General features: G+C 36.0%; 1 protein-coding gene across 1 annotated transcript in view; it reads right to left on the reverse strand.

Annotated features, from left to right (window-relative positions):
* The window catches only part of myofl (myoferlin like), a 30,361-nt gene extending 15,125 nt beyond the window's left edge, over positions 1 to 15,236 (reverse strand). Inside the window, exons 1-26 of the mRNA XM_059566145.1 lie at positions 15,035 to 15,236; positions 14,346 to 14,401; positions 14,153 to 14,244; positions 10,212 to 10,320; positions 10,003 to 10,102; positions 9,453 to 9,604; positions 9,246 to 9,374; positions 8,914 to 8,976; positions 8,721 to 8,771; positions 8,550 to 8,580; positions 8,296 to 8,411; positions 6,853 to 6,979; positions 6,659 to 6,762; positions 6,496 to 6,564; positions 6,273 to 6,316; positions 5,941 to 6,023; positions 5,728 to 5,766; positions 4,105 to 4,229; positions 3,701 to 3,814; positions 3,371 to 3,548; positions 3,172 to 3,296; positions 2,976 to 3,085; positions 2,276 to 2,468; positions 1,977 to 2,132; positions 1,273 to 1,404; positions 993 to 1,156 (exon numbers count right to left, since the gene is read on the reverse strand). Of these exons, the coding sequence (XP_059422128.1) occupies positions 993 to 1,156; positions 1,273 to 1,404; positions 1,977 to 2,132; positions 2,276 to 2,468; positions 2,976 to 3,085; positions 3,172 to 3,296; positions 3,371 to 3,548; positions 3,701 to 3,814; positions 4,105 to 4,229; positions 5,728 to 5,766; positions 5,941 to 6,023; positions 6,273 to 6,316; positions 6,496 to 6,564; positions 6,659 to 6,762; positions 6,853 to 6,979; positions 8,296 to 8,411; positions 8,550 to 8,580; positions 8,721 to 8,771; positions 8,914 to 8,976; positions 9,246 to 9,374; positions 9,453 to 9,604; positions 10,003 to 10,102; positions 10,212 to 10,320; positions 14,153 to 14,244; positions 14,346 to 14,401; positions 15,035 to 15,122 (2,750 nt within the window). The 5' untranslated portion in view covers positions 15,123 to 15,236. The remainder of the gene's footprint in view (positions 1 to 992; positions 1,157 to 1,272; positions 1,405 to 1,976; positions 2,133 to 2,275; positions 2,469 to 2,975; positions 3,086 to 3,171; positions 3,297 to 3,370; positions 3,549 to 3,700; positions 3,815 to 4,104; positions 4,230 to 5,727; positions 5,767 to 5,940; positions 6,024 to 6,272; positions 6,317 to 6,495; positions 6,565 to 6,658; positions 6,763 to 6,852; positions 6,980 to 8,295; positions 8,412 to 8,549; positions 8,581 to 8,720; positions 8,772 to 8,913; positions 8,977 to 9,245; positions 9,375 to 9,452; positions 9,605 to 10,002; positions 10,103 to 10,211; positions 10,321 to 14,152; positions 14,245 to 14,345; positions 14,402 to 15,034) is intronic.
* Between the last annotated feature and the right edge of the window lie 779 nt (positions 15,237 to 16,015).

Here is a 16,015-nt window from a genome sequence, read left to right on the forward strand (position 1 = left end):
TCTGACTGTGTGCTAGAAAGAGATAAATAGGCTCTAACCCACTTTACTTATACCACAATGTCACTAATTACACAGACTACCATTCAAAAGTATGGTGTCAGTAAATTAAAAAAAATCTATATAAATTAATACTTTTATTTGGCAAGAATACATTAAATTGATCAAATGTGAGAGTAAATTTGTTTATAATGTTACAAATGATTTCTATTTCAAATAAATGCTTTAATTATTTATCAGTGAATCGTGATTTTTTTTTAGTATCATGGTTTTAAAAGAAATAAAAAAATAAGAAAATCTTTAAAAAGAATATTAAGCAGTACATTGTTTTTAACACTGATAAATGATTCTTCAGCAACAAATCAGCATATTGCATTTTTTAATTCAGCATTGCCATCACATAATAATTACGTTTTAAAACATATCAAAATAGGAATTGTAATAATATTTCACATTTTTACTGTATTTTTATTTTATTTTTGGAATTTTTGAATAGGCTTTTATCTATCCAATTTTTTAAAAAAGAATAATACAGAAAAAGCACAGTACATTAGTATAAAAGTATAAAAATCTTAGTATTCACTATTAAATTTTGATTTTAACATTCTTAAAATCAAATATGTTTCTTTTTAGTTTTTTTTTTTTTTTTTTTTTTTTACCACATTAGCAAATTGTTTCATTTTTTCTGCAAAAATGTAACAATCTTTAGTAAGGTTTATTCTTAATACAAGACAAAATATTAGGCCAATGGGATAAGAAAATATGTAAAAATATATTTTTGTATTAATTTACATAATTTTGCTTATCAAGTGAATTAATGGTGTATAAATAATTTAGATATCATTTACTTGAAAAAGGCAAAATACTGATTAATACGCTTTTGCAGTGCAGTGTAGTTTAAGTTGAGTGAGTGCTTAAAAGTAAAGTTCAATAACCATGCTTATCATAGCAAAATACTTATTCATATTGAAAATATGCATTCATATATAGCCTACCAGCGCTCGGGGGCGATCAACCAGTCTCCTTCCCACTCCCAGCTCCGGGGCGGCAGGAAACGTTCCTGCTTCAGTTTTACTTTTCCTGTCACGTCCGAAAACTTATGTCGGCCAACTAGACCCGTGGTTCCCCACTTCCCAAAAACCTGAGCCTGATTCTCGTACTAACACAAGAGAACGGAAAGGGTCATCTTGGTGTTGCTAAGGGAAGTTCCACACAACAGACCACAACAAACATCAATATTATATAGGTTTAACTTCAGTGTTCACTTTTACGAACCATCTCTGCATACACACTGAATGTTCCCTCTGCAAAGCTGTTGAAATTCTTCTCATGTGCAGACAGACCCAACCACATGTTCACACGCAGATGCACAGGGATCTTGAGACCTTTGTTTTTGTCCATTGGGTACTGAAAACATCAGTTTACATTTACAGTTTACTGGTATTGCATGCACGTGCGTTAACTGTTGACTCATGACTTTATCAAAAATTAAATCTAGCTACAGGTTTATTCTTACAGCATGCCTACCAAAAAAAAAAAAAAAAAATATATATATATATATATATATATATATATATATATATATGTATATGTATATATATATATATATATATATATATATATATATATATAAATATATATATAGGAAAAGATTGGTGAGTCTTTGGTTTAATTAAAAATGATTTATTTTCTATAATTATTATACTTTAATATTATACTCAATAATAAGTAACAGTTAGTGTGACATATTATTAACATACTACACTGAATATTTGTATAAAAAATTTAAATTGCGATGGAACATGCAGAAAGAAAGATTAACCAAAGATGACCTAAAATATACATCTTTATACATACATGAACATTTAAACCTGAAATCTTCATGTTAAGTAATAAAACAGTCATGGACATAAAATGTGTCAACTACCCTCGTGTTGTGGTACCAATCTAACTTTCAGTTTCAAAATGGTCCTCTTTACCTGCATAAAGATGCTCTGCATCCTGCCGCAGTACTTGCCGACAGCCTGCTCGCTGTGGGTGGAGTAGAGAACCTGATTGGCTGGGATTCGGGCATAGGCCACACGTTTCTCTCCTCTCAGCATCCATATGATAACATCAGGCATACTGTTCTGAGGCTGTATTGTGAATTTAAACAAACATGAATGTTCATAGGGCTTTTGATTATGTATATTTGACTTTTGGATATACAACATTCCCTTCTGCACACAAACTCTAACTCAGTAGTACAAGATTAGTGTCGCATGAGGCAATGGCAAACCTCCTCTGTGATCTGCTGTAGTCGCTCCAGCCAGTCCTCTATATCAGGCATTGTGGCTCTAACATCAACATCCTTCTCCCTCATGCGAATGGCCGCCTCTTTGACCCCGGCCAAGGTTTTGTCACGCAGATTCTTGATCTGAATATCAAGCTCTGTCAGATTCGGCTTGCCCTCCAAATTTGGTAGCTGGTAACTAATAGCAACAAGATTCAAGTTACTCGCGTGTCTGACATGGTAAGCAAATAAAGTTAGTCACAGTTCAGTGTTTATTTTCTCATTTTTACATTTTACCTTTGTGTTGTTGTTTTAGTCACAGTTTTTGTTTTTGACAAAAAAAATTATTTTAACTCAGTCAGTATTTTTTATGTCATGTTTCTTCATATTATTCCATTATACTTTCTCTGAAATGGCATATAGTTTTTTGGGGGGCTATGTGCAAATTTTTGTTATATTTTTATCAACAATATGCTTCAATAATACAATATGTTTAATTCAATTTGAATCCAAATTATTTGATTTTGATCACAATGCATCTATTTCATGATGTCTTCATTATCATCATTGACAAAATAATAAAAACATCCTGAAAACAAACAATTTCCTCAGTAATTTTGTTGCTGAGTTCAACACTGCTCCGAGGGCAACTAACTCTAAGTAATAAAACAGAGGAAGATAAGAAAGTTTAGCTTCTGGGATTTACCTGGAAAGGTCATCGATGAGTTGGGTGATAAGTTTCAGCCCAATCTCAGCTAGGCGAGAGTCAGACACTTTAGCCAGGAGCGCCGTCTTCAGAGAGACAATGTTGGATTGCTAAAGAAAGAGACATACAAAATATGTGACTGCTCTGAATTCTTTATCTGTTTGCTCCATGGCATGAAAATGCATTAAAATTGTACCAGTCGGTCAGAAATGTAGATAATGATGTTCACCGCATCCATACGGTGATTAATGTCCTCCCAGAAAGATGTGAGGATAACAACAGGCTTAGAATCAGCCCAGGGCAAGTAATAATAGTGATTACCTATGGAGAAACACAAACAATTAAGAACAAAATAATCTCAAGTGGCTCACATTTGTATCTGTTGAGAAACTCACCATCAAAAACAGCACAGCTAAACTGAGTGGTGGAGGCCAGAGGTTTGCATGTGGAGTCCAGTTTATTTCCATAGTTTCCAATGCTGACCTCAAACTGAATGGGTTCTCCAGGCTCCTGAAGCATGCAGGCACTGTGGAACACGGCACATAAGGAATATTTCCTTCTCCGCTGGTACTTCTGCACAGTAAAAGTACGTAAAACAAGAATTTTTAGTTCTGTTGTGCAAAAATATGGATCTCAGTACCCTAGTCTTTTGTAATCAATGTAAAAATGTATTTAGAAGAATGTTTACTCCATGAAACAATGGTGTGAAAAATGTTTGTCGTCACCTGTGCCACCAGAATGTCATCGTTTGAAATGTCTTCCACTTTCTTGTCAGTTTTGTCATCGAGTTGAGTGGAGAGCTCGATCAGAATCCTCCCCCGATACGCCACCCCTACACCCTGAAACACACAGACCGAGTTTAACAGCTCTGACAACTGCCACGGATTGTGCAACCAACAACTGATGGTGTGAATTTAAAATGGCTGCATGTATTGTTTGTTCAATTTTTTTTTGCAAAGCAAACAGTTCATAAAAATATTATTGTCTTTAAAGTCAATGTGTTGCAGAAATGGTTTCCATCTCAGATTGTTGCTGGGGTTTGTCAGTATTTATAAAAAATTTATTGTAGCTCTCACCAATCCCCCAGCACAGGAATTTTTTATTTATGAATTTTTTTTACAACACTCACCTTGCCATAATTCAGATCCTCGTATGGGTCAGGTAGACCAGTAAATTCTCTTGGACTTCCATAAAGGTTAACATAACAAGGCCCAAAAGCCGGAAGAAATCCAACCTCAGATTCTGTGGTGTCCACTGAAAAAAAAATAATAATAATAATTTTTGGTTAGAGATACTTTGAGATGACCAGTGAATCAACAAGACAACTGAAACTTAAAAACCATAAAGAATATTGATATTTCATTTTATTAGGAATGCTAATATACATCCAATTTTAACAAACAAAAGTGTGTAAATTGTACACCAACATTGCCACCAAATGTAACTGCAAAAATAATGACTGTTTTCAAACACTCCTAGCTGCTGTTCTCAACACCTTGACTTGTCAAATGCTGAACATTTAAAAGGGTGCTATTATGCTTTTTCACTTTTTTAACTTTAGGTAGTCTGTAATGTTGCTGTTTGAGCATAAAAAGGATCTGCAAAGTTACAAAGCTCAAAGTCCAACTCAAAAGGAGATATTTTATTTAACAGAAATCCATTTTCAAAAACTACAACGAACAACTCGTTTGGACTACAACGCAGATTTTCCCGGGATTTGTGATATAACACATATCAACGAATGGGACAAGACCTGGTTGAGCTGCACTAGAGAAGGCAACAAGTGTTATCACAATGTCGGAGAGACGCAAGCTTTCCCAAGGCAGACTTAGAGCTTAGAGTGGTTACAATCATCTGGGTTTAAATCGTGCTCAAATTGATTTGATTTTGATGCAATATTTACACTGAAGCTTACAGGTGGCTATGGTAAGTGGCGTGACATTTCCAGACCAGGCGCCGAGTGGTGCCAATCACAACACACACTGGCCCAGCTAACCAATCACAGCGCATTTTGTGTTTCAGAAGGCGGGCCTTCATTTGATACAGGAACTATTTGAGCCATTCATGTCGGCAGCCATATCACCATGGAGCCCAAGACCGGTTTCCCACTGAAGCTAAGCAGGGCTGATGGGAGACCTGCTGAGAAAACTAGGCTGCTGCTGGAAGAGGTGCTAGTGAGGCCAGCAGGGGGTGCTCACCCTGTGGTCTGTGTGGGTCCTAGCACCCCAGTGTAGTAATGGGGACACTATACTGTCAACAAGCACCGTCCTTCGGATGAGACGTTAAACCGAGGTCCTGACTCTCTGTGGTCAGTAAAAATCCCAGAATGTCTTTCGAAAAGATTAGAGATGTGACCTCGGCATCCTGGCTAAATTCGCCCATTGGCCTCCGACCATCATGGCCTCCTAACAATCCCCATATCTGCTGATTGGCTTCATCACTCTGTCTCCTCTCCACCAATAAGCTGGTATGTGGTGGGCGTTCTGGCGCACTATGGCTGCCGTCGCATCATCCAGGTGGATGCTGCACACTAGTGGTGGATGAGGAGATACCCCCTGTCTATGTAAAGCGCTTTGAGTGCCTAGAAAAGCGCTATATAAATGTAATGAATTATTATTATTATGTCAGACTGGGGAGAGAGGTCTTGTAATAATGTAAAATATGTAAAAAATTATGTTTTTCGAAGAAACTAGTATGAGAGCCTGTTATTGTATTACATATATATATATAGATTTAACAAGATTCACAATACCATTAAAGGAAGGAGGCAGTCCATTTTCTGAGGGTGATTCTGGTGAAGAAACAGGATTTAGTACATGTTTTAGACAGGATACATACTATTCGACAGTAAGCCTTTATCCGAAAGTTTTATTTTATATAATATTCTAATATTCACTAATATTCAGATCTAAAATCTAAATGACTTCAAACCTGCACCTAATGAGACACAAATAGATAACCCTACCCTCAATTTCGCCCCCAGATGATGCTATTTTCGTCAGATTAAGGTACGTGGTCCCAATAACGTCATTCCTTGACAGCCGATCCCTGTGAAAAGCATGAGTCAAAAATTCAGCTTTTCCATTACAGGAATACATTAAAACATAAAATGGTCATTTTAAATAGTAATAATATTTCATAATCTTACTGTTTCACTGTATTTGTAATCAAATAAATGCAGCCTTGGTAAGCATAAAATAATTATTTCAAAACATTAAAAATCTTACAAACTTTACTGTAGTGTACAGTATACAGTATGTCAGAGCTGTAAAATGATCAGTCATATAAAGAACTTACCAGTCAAATACAGTAAGTTTGATGCGTTCACACATTGATGGGAACTAAAAGGAAAGATTGAAGAGTTATTCACTTAGTTTGTGTGGTAGACTTCAGCCACTGCTGTTTAATAAAGCATTCTAGGTATTTTCCATAGAAATTGTTACATTTGATTTAATGAATCTGATATGTATTCAGTTTTATTATCCTATTAACGTAGTTTCCAGGTTAGCGCCCTTCCTACCTTAACCTGCAGGTGAATCAGCTGATTCCACTCTGGATTGGCATTCTTCTCTGCGATCTTTGTACACACCTTAAAAGACCAAAATGAAGCAAGTCATGACAATTCTTTAACAATCAGTCCTATTTTTAACAATAAACATCAATAACATCTGTTTTGTTGTCACCTTTTTGCCAGCAAAACTGACTTCTACAAAAGGATCCACCAAATTTTTCTTATCATCTGTTCCACCAAATATGTTCTTTACTGTCTGGGCAAATGCGTCATCCACTGAAAATCAAGTGACAAAAGATGCATATTACTGATACTGGCTATGGGAATAGAAATAGGAGTATATAGAATTGCAGCTATGATGATTACTTTGTGGCATGTCTTCAGCACGGTAGATTTTTAGACTCAGCGTAGCCCATCGTAAAGCGACTCCAGCTGGCAGCAGCAAGTTACTTTCAATGTCATCCTGCTCCTCATTGGCTTCTTGCTTTTCCACCTGACCAACAAGTTAATCATAGGTATCACACAATGTTATCACCCAGTCACAGCAATTTTTTTTTCTTTTTTATTAATAGATAATTTATAATATGTGACCCTGGACCACAAAACCACTCATAGGGTCAGTTTCATCTATTTGAAAATCTGGAATCTTAGGGTGCAAAATAAATAAATAATTATAAATACTGAGATAATCACCTTTAAAGTTGTCCAAATTAAGTTCTTAGCAATGTATATTCCTCATCAAGAAATAGGTTTTGATATATTTATGGAAGGAAAATTACAATATATCTTCATGGAACATGATCTTCACATAATATTATAATGATTTTTGGCATAATAAAAAGAAAAACAATAATTTTGACCCATACAATGTTTTTTTTTTTTGGCTATTGCTAAAAATATACCCAAGCGACTTAAGATTTAAAATTATGTTTAATTATGCACTTATCAAAATTTGAATCTTTACTTATATTTACTTATATTTTATGCTCTAATTTCCCCCAAATATAAATGGCAACATTTTGAAACGTTTACTGCAATTCATGCTGAAAATTGTATTAAAAATGTCCATATTTGCACAATCCATTTTGTTCCTCATTTTAAATTGAATTCAAATTCGGGAACTGAAAATTAGAAACAAATTATTATATTTCTGGCCTTGGAAAGTATAGACAAGACAATGGGAAGGAGAAAGATGGGACCATGATCGGTAAAGGACCTTGAGACAGGACTCAAACATGGGTTGCTGAAGGTGCAGCAACATATCAAAGCTCTCCCCATAAGGCTATGGCACAGAATTAACTGTTTTAACTTTTAAAGGGGTTGTCGGATGCTACATGCACTTTTACAAGTGTGTTGTCAGTGTGTGTACACAATCAACCTATAATGATAAAAATCTACCCAGTGTTTTTTTTTAATCTACTAAAATATTTACCCCTTTTTCAAATAGATCCGGTCTCAGATGCAGCTTCACCAACAGAAAGTTTTTTTTTTTTACAAATCTTTGCAAATCGCCTTTCCAAATAATGAGCTATTTGGCAAGTTTCATGATGAATGTGGCTAAAGTAAACAGTCTTGATAGTGGCTTGGAAAAGAGGGGCGGGGTCAGCAGAGCTCATTAACATTTAAAGGAAAATGCTACAAAACGTTTTTTGACAAAAAAAAGGTGTTTTTACACTACCATTAAAAAATGTTAACTAAACTTTGTAAAATAATTTTCATTAAGACCCTAAAGAATCATATCAACTTGTGGAAAATGTGCATCCGATGACCCCTTTAAACATTCAGAGTGATGTGTACTTGGGAGCTTACCGGTGGCTCGTCTCCGGTGCCTACTATGAACATACTGACTTTCAGGTAACCTCTGGCTCCAGAGACTGAATCATCAAGGTCACTTAGCAGTAACCATTTCCTCATGATGGCATGGCCTGTCAGAGACACACCACAGATTACCTAATATGAATGTGTACTGGCGTGATAACTTTTTAAACTTTTAACATTACACAATTTTCATTATGTTGCACAATTTAACAGTTCAGAATCCAAATGCCAAACTCGTCACATACCAGGCTCATCATAGACATAGCCAACATCCAGCTGTTAAAACAAGGTTTGTAAGGAGTTTGTAAGGACATATTGTATGCTCAACATCAATATTAAGATTCTAACCAAGTCATAAAAACATGGTAAATATATTCAAATGACATTAGGATTGCATGGATTATATGAACACATACCTTAAACTCCCCAATAAGACTGTCTGCTCTAAGGGAGTAGGCATTATACACCTAGATTTAAGTGAGAAATCTATTAAAAGACAGACAGTAAAAAGTGGCAACCATGGTCTACATATAATGTGAACTAGAGATGAAAGTACAAACTCTCTCTCAAATATAAAACTATTTACTTATTACTAAAGACTCGTCTTACCCGAATCATGATGCTCTCATCAAAAAGTTCAGAAGGCAACATGTTGACATTGTAGAAGAAAATCTGTGGAAAAGTCATCTAAATTATATTCATAACACAGGACTCTCACAGGCCATGCAATGCTAATAGAAACAGAACTTTTGGTTGAAGTAGCCGCAACCAAACATGTATGAGAAATTAAGAGATTGTAGACTCACTGAGGCAAGTAAAGAGAGACAGAAATATCAGGAAAAAAGAAAAGAGGAAAAAGCCAGGAGGTTTTTAGCCAAAACAGGCACAATGCAGAGTGAAGCGGAAGCAGATACAGATGGGCACGTTAAAAACCAAAATACCTCATCAAAGAATGGATTGTTTCCTCTTCGGATCCTCGTTCTGTGTGTCTGTCCACACACACTTGCTTTGACGACTGGCTTTATGTTATTGCCGGGTAACTGCCGACCCTCAATTACTCGAATACGGATCTAAGTAAAAATAACAATGTCAGCAGATTAAAGCTCACCAACTTCTCAGATAGGATGTTCAGCAAGAGGAATACATACCTGGAAATCTTGGGGTTTGTTGGCCAAAGTTCTTTGTCGCTTCCGAGTTGTACGGACCATCTTTTTTGGCTGTCCAGAAGGAGAAACCCCAGGTGCCCCTGGCTCATCACCTGCATCTTCATCACTATCAACACCTTTCTCCTCTTCACCAACTAGAAGCATAGCCAACAGATATATATACATGTATGTATGTATTAAGACACATAGATGTAAATGACTTGTGGGCGGTTACATGTTAATGTGTTGATAGAGAACTTTTGACTGCAATATTGCATTGATTTCTGAATGACCAAGTTTTACAGCATAGTTAAAATGGGAATCATTATTACTGTTAAGCACAAAGAGACAATGTGGCAGGCTCTGGTAGAGTGTCCTTTGTGTTTGTGGGTGATCCATGTTCTGTCCTCATTTGCATCAATCATTTCCATACGGTATGTAAACACAAATGCCTAAAATCTTCCTGCAGTTCTGTAGGGCAGTCTATCCCAACTTGTTAAAAAAAAGAACAACAGTTTATGTAGGAGAGTTATATGCAGGAAAGTGAAAATACCTGCAGTTTCTCCGGTTTGGCCATCTCCCATGTTTTGATCATTTGGGTTCGGGACAGTACTTGCAGGAGGCTCATAACCAATCGTTAAACTGATAGTTGCCTAAAGTAGGACATGCAGAGGAATGCAGTTTGAATAGTTATACTCAATTATTATATGTTGGTCAGCATCATTCTTGTTGTTTAAGTCCATACATTACAAACATATTTACCCCAATTTCCTGTTTCTTCTCATTAATCAGAGGAATATTCTTGGAAGGAAGAGATCTGGTCTGACCAGCAGCAAGTTCTTTAAGAGAGATCTTTGCCGAACCAATAAATCTAGAAAGCAGAAGAAAACAATACTAAACAGAGATGCAAACACCAATATTTACACAAATTGGTCATACAGTTTAAGTGAATCTCTGCTTTTGTTTGTAATGTTGCATATAGAGTAGAGCATAAAATCAAGTATAAATTGATTTTAAGCAGTGAAACGACAGCAGAAAACGTTTTCAGAATAGGTTTACATTTCTGCTTTTCTCACTCAGGACATGTCCAGTCAGAACTCTCTGACTAAGAGCTCACAAAGACCTGAAAGAGACAATTTATAGTTTTGCAATGGCTGATGAATCAGGGTGACTCATCTTGGGTGGGCTCAACCACCAGATTTCGAAATGTGGAAAATATGGATGTCAAGAATAAAACAGCATCCTTGTATTTACACAACCCTATTACAATTATGTCATAACATTTAGAAAGCATGTCTGAATCTAAAATTCCTTCAAGAAGAAATCCAAAACTTGCAGTGGCTTTTGCATTGTACATACATGTACAGAAAAAATTAAATAATGAAATATTACTATAAAAGTTGCTTCTTTTGTCCACAAATGTACATACAATACCATTCAAAAGTTTAGGGTCTGTAATAATTTTTTTAATGCTCAGAAAGGCTGCATTGATATGATCAAAATACAGTCAAAATATTAATATTGATAAATAAATCTTCTATGATATCAAAGCTGAATTTTCAGCAGTCATTACTCCAGTCTTCAGTGGCACATGATTTTTCAGAAATTCTTCTAACATGCTTATTTGGTGTTCAAGAAACATTTCTTATTATATATTTTGAAAACAGTTGTGCTCTTTTTGACCTGCCACCTTTGAATGGTGATGTACTGCATATACAGAGAGGTGGTTTTGTAGCATTTCCTGTAATATTGTGATGTCTAATAAACTGTGCAGTAAACATTAAAGTATGTCTGTATATTCCATGATACATCCCCTTTCAATCCTGGTTACTGTACAGCAGATCAAAAAAGTTTAAATACAGAGGGTAAACAACTGGAAGCAATGACACTAGGCCAGAGACTTATGTGCCAGGCAGAGGGGACAAAAAGAGCAACTTCAGAGGGGGGACGCCTGAGAACACAACTTATCTGTACTATGCCTTAAGTTTATATACAGCTTGTCTACAGCTTCTTTGGAGACCCACATAACGTGAAGTGAGTAAGATTGTAATATAAATAATTTACATTACGAGCATTCACATTGGTAAAAGACTCATCCTGTTTGCACAGCAGCATCATGAATGATACATTCACCATATGGACAGGACTCAGCATCATATGGAGATTAACATGCCTGTTGTGTAATACCTGGAAATTCTACAGTCATGATCTCTCATAATCACTAAATCATAATCAATAAATCATACTATTTTGTGTTATAGGTTATTTGGGGGAAGTCGTGGCCTAATGGTTAGAGAGTTGGACTCGCAATCGAAAGGTTGTGAGTTCGAGTCTCGGGCTGGCAGGAATTGTAGATGGGGGGAGTGCATGTACAGTTCTCTCTCCACCTTCAATACCACGACTTAGGTGCCCTTGAGCAAGGCATTGAACCCCCAACTGCTCCCCGGGCGCCGCAGCATAAATGGCTGCCCACTGCTCCGTGTGTGCTCACAGCAGGGACGTGCGGTCAGGGTAGGCAGTGCCTCACCAAAGGAAATGTTGACATTACATTTATTAATTCCAAGAGCTTCATTAATTCACCACATTATTAATTGCATTAATTTTATTCCAAATATTATTTTTTGTAACAAAAATTTTCAGGAATACACATAATATACTCATTTTGCCATTGTTTGCTCCTAAAAACCGTTGTTTCATGCAGGAAATTCAAAAGCCATGGCCATTGAGGCAGAGGTGAGCGGTGCCTCTTTGGTCCATAGAACGTAGTTTATGTAGATTTGCGCATGCGCAGTCAGTTCTCATGCTGTCTTGAATTATCAACATTGAGGCAGAGACCGAGCTTGCTTCATGTCACGTGATCTACTCGCTCTCACTCAATCCGCGCGCTTCCCGAATACTAGCATCTAGTATACTTGCGTGTCGGTGTGTGCGCCTAGCAGTTTGTAGGAGCGAATAAGCTGTTTTTGTACTTTAAAGCTGTACTGCTGACGCAATGTTTTCTGACTGTAGCCTGGTGCGCCGTCACCAGACCAAAAGTGTGTGTGTGTGTGTGTGTGTGTGTGTGTGTGCGCCGTGGCTGTCTGTGCGCGTTTGCGCATTTTGATGGAGTGACTAGGCTGCCGCGCCGCCTCCTTCTCTGTGTCCCGCACAAAACATTTGTTTGTTGTATAAGTCATAAGATAGATGGGTCCATTAATTTGATTATTATATTTGATTGTGCATTAGCCTCACATGACTGACTTTGCTGAATGCAGGCAGCGATCTGATGATGCCTGATATGAACTTGGGTTGCTAAATTAACTGAATGAATATATGAACATATATTCCACACACTGATAGGTCACAGCCTACCCATGACAAGATTTCACCGCACGTTACTGGTTCACAGTGTGTGTGTGTGTTCACTCACTGCTCTGTGTGTGTGCACTTTGGATGGGTTAAATGCAGAGCACGAATTCTGAGTATGGGTCACCATACTTGGTTGTATGTCACGTCACTTTATTTTACTTTATAGTCCTGATCACCCTGTCAAGGTTTTTTGAAGACTGGCTTATTGCATTATAAATATATTTGAGAGGGCTGCTGACATTAGCTTGTCTGTTTTGGAACATAATTTTGGAATATTTAAACACTCCCTGTAAATACTCAGTAAACATACAGTACCAGCACTTTTTTTTTCATGCCAAAAATATCTGCTGCCATTTCCTTTGTCAAATCCCTGTGGTCTTCTGAAACGGACTTAACATAGGCCTAAAGAACATATCCAAAAGATATATATATAAAGAAACCAAGCACATGATTTACTTATGAGTCATAAACTATGATGAGGATAAATTCAGGATAAACTTCTTGAAATTCCTTCAAAGAATTTCCTTTACAAAATCACATTTAAATTCCTAAATTAAGCCAAAGCCAATTGTGAATTTAATTCTTTAATGCTTGTAAATACTAAAATCAAGCAAGGTGCCACAAGGTTATCTCTGGAAATTATTATTTTTATTTTTATTTTTTTTACATTTGTTGCTTTGTTACTCTCTAGCCCGTGGCAACAAAGAATACAAAACTTCAGCAAGTATGTGCTTACATATGAAAGTGCAAACTGAAAAAAAAAGCTGTGGAGAAGTCATCTGCGTGACTCATGGAAAGTTCATTATCATGGCAGACTTTGCACAGTAAAACTTGCCACATGCAAGAAAAAACAACCTTCTGATCCAAACCAAATGCTCACTATTTAAGACCCAGCTCGGTTTGGCTGCATGTGTATCTAACAAGCCTTTTAAAGGACTCACCTATGGTGCTACTTTGGACTGCTTACAGTTTCTCTCCAGAATAACTCAGCAAGTTTAGACAAGGTGGTTGGGTGTGTCAGTGGGTTTTAAAGGCTTTTGTGTCTAACTCTGCACTCCACTAACTAATCTCACAAACCCACTGCTGCTCCTAAAAGTTCACAGAGCTTTAACAAAAGTACAAGGCTCCCTTAGGCTTATCATTTACACTGCAGTGATTTCAACTTCAGTGATATTTACACACAGTGTGAAATGATTGCAGGGAAACCTACCACACCCATCTGGCAAATCCAGAATACCACCTAAACCACCTTCACCAGCAGAAATGTAAAGAAATATATTTCCTTTCGCCATGCTCGCCATTTTATGGCTTATTAGAATCCACAAATGCTCAAACAGTGGTGGATGCAAACATACTTGTCTTTTCCAATGGTTTCATAGTCTTTCACAACCACATCAATGAATGAAGAGGAATCCAGTGGGGTACCTTTCAAATCAAACTCAATAATCTGAAATGGCAAAATCAGGTCTAGGTTATCTTCACATCTTAGATGCATTGATTTAAATTACATCTTTTTCCAAAAAAGAAACCACTATGACTTGTACTGACCTCATTCCACACAGGATTTAATTCTTTGTCAATGGCTTTTGTTTTCTTTTTTTCACCTGTAAGTTGAAATATGTTAACCGTAAAGACACTTTAACTATCTTATGACCAATCAAACTACATCAGCTTTGCTTCACAGTAACTCTGAATATATATTTAAAATATTATTTTATTAATTTCATTCTTTGTTTATATATTAGCCTATATTTAGTTTTAGGGACTACAATGTAAATGTTCTATATACAGGAATATCTAAAAAAAAAAAAAAAAAAAAAAACACCAAAGTAAAATCTTATATTAAAGCTAAATAAATGCACATTTCCAATTTTTTTTTTTATGTTTTTTTTTTTTTTTTTACAGTGTATTCTATGGGGAGGACATGTGTTTCACTAAGAATGGGTCATTCCAAGCCCTTATAAGGACATTTGCTGTACTTTTACATGTAAACAAACCCATCTCAAACGTATGAGAAAAAAATTACGATAAAAACGCCATATTTTTACATAGGCTATTTAAAAAGACTCAACTTTTTAGTTACATTTTAATTAAGTTTATTTAGGTTTTCAAACGCACAGTTTAACTCATTAAATGCGAATAATAAAATAAAATAAAATAATAATAATAATAATAATAAAAATAATAAATAAATAATAATAATAATAACTCCTTGAGGGGAAAACGTGAAGGCTTACCCTTAAAGATGACTCCTGCTATTGGATCCGGAATTCCAAGTGTCTTTTTAGGAATTCCTTTGGCGGATTCAACAACCACCTTCAACATGTTGCCAAATGTGAATTCGGCTACTGTTGCACAGAAGACATTGACCTAATAGATAAACTTCATCATCAAGAGCAGAAACATTGACCATCAGAGAAGGAAGTAGCTGGAGAGATGAGAAGCGCTGAATGAGAGGAGGGACAATATGTAGTCCAGTTACAGGAACCTCAAACAATCACTTTTTTCCCATTTATATTTAAACGTTAAACTGATATTTTATTTATATTATAATTTTATTTGGATTCTTAGAATATATATAACCCCACAAACTGGGTTTAGCAGTTCCGAGGGAAAACAGTGGCGATACAAATGAATAAGAGCGAAATGAGCGAACAGTGAAGCGATCCGTTCCTATCTGGTCTGCGTCTAAATTCACACGCTACAAACACAGGCAATTATTTGAATAAATATTTGAAAAATGTGAATAGTACTCAGTCTCCACCGTGTGGCGGAATATTAATTTACATCGATTAATTTAACATTTGTGAGACTGACATTTATTAAAAGCGATGTAAAAGTGTAGAAAAACAAACACATTTATTTTTAATCCAGGGGAAAATATTATATTTAAAACAGAAATATTGTAGTTATTTGATAGGCCTACCTTGTATATACTTTTTGACATTCTTCATAGAATCACAGAAGACTGTGTACAACTTGTAGTTTCTTTAACTACCAGACGATGGTGGTAAATGACAACTTACATAAAAATTGAGTTGAAACGCTGTTTTTCTGCTTCGTCTCAAGATAAATATTCTACGTGTGTATTTTAAAGAATTCATTTTTATTTCACATTTACACGACGTAATGGTCAGTTCCGTATAAAACCTCGGGATATACAATTTTCCAAATCCAAATACGTAAATCTTTATTTAAATAACCTATCGTGCGGAACA

Source organism: Carassius carassius, chromosome 14, assembly GCF_963082965.1.
Source record: "Carassius carassius chromosome 14, fCarCar2.1, whole genome shotgun sequence".
In the NCBI taxonomy this organism is placed as follows: domain Eukaryota; kingdom Metazoa; phylum Chordata; class Actinopteri; order Cypriniformes; family Cyprinidae; genus Carassius; species Carassius carassius.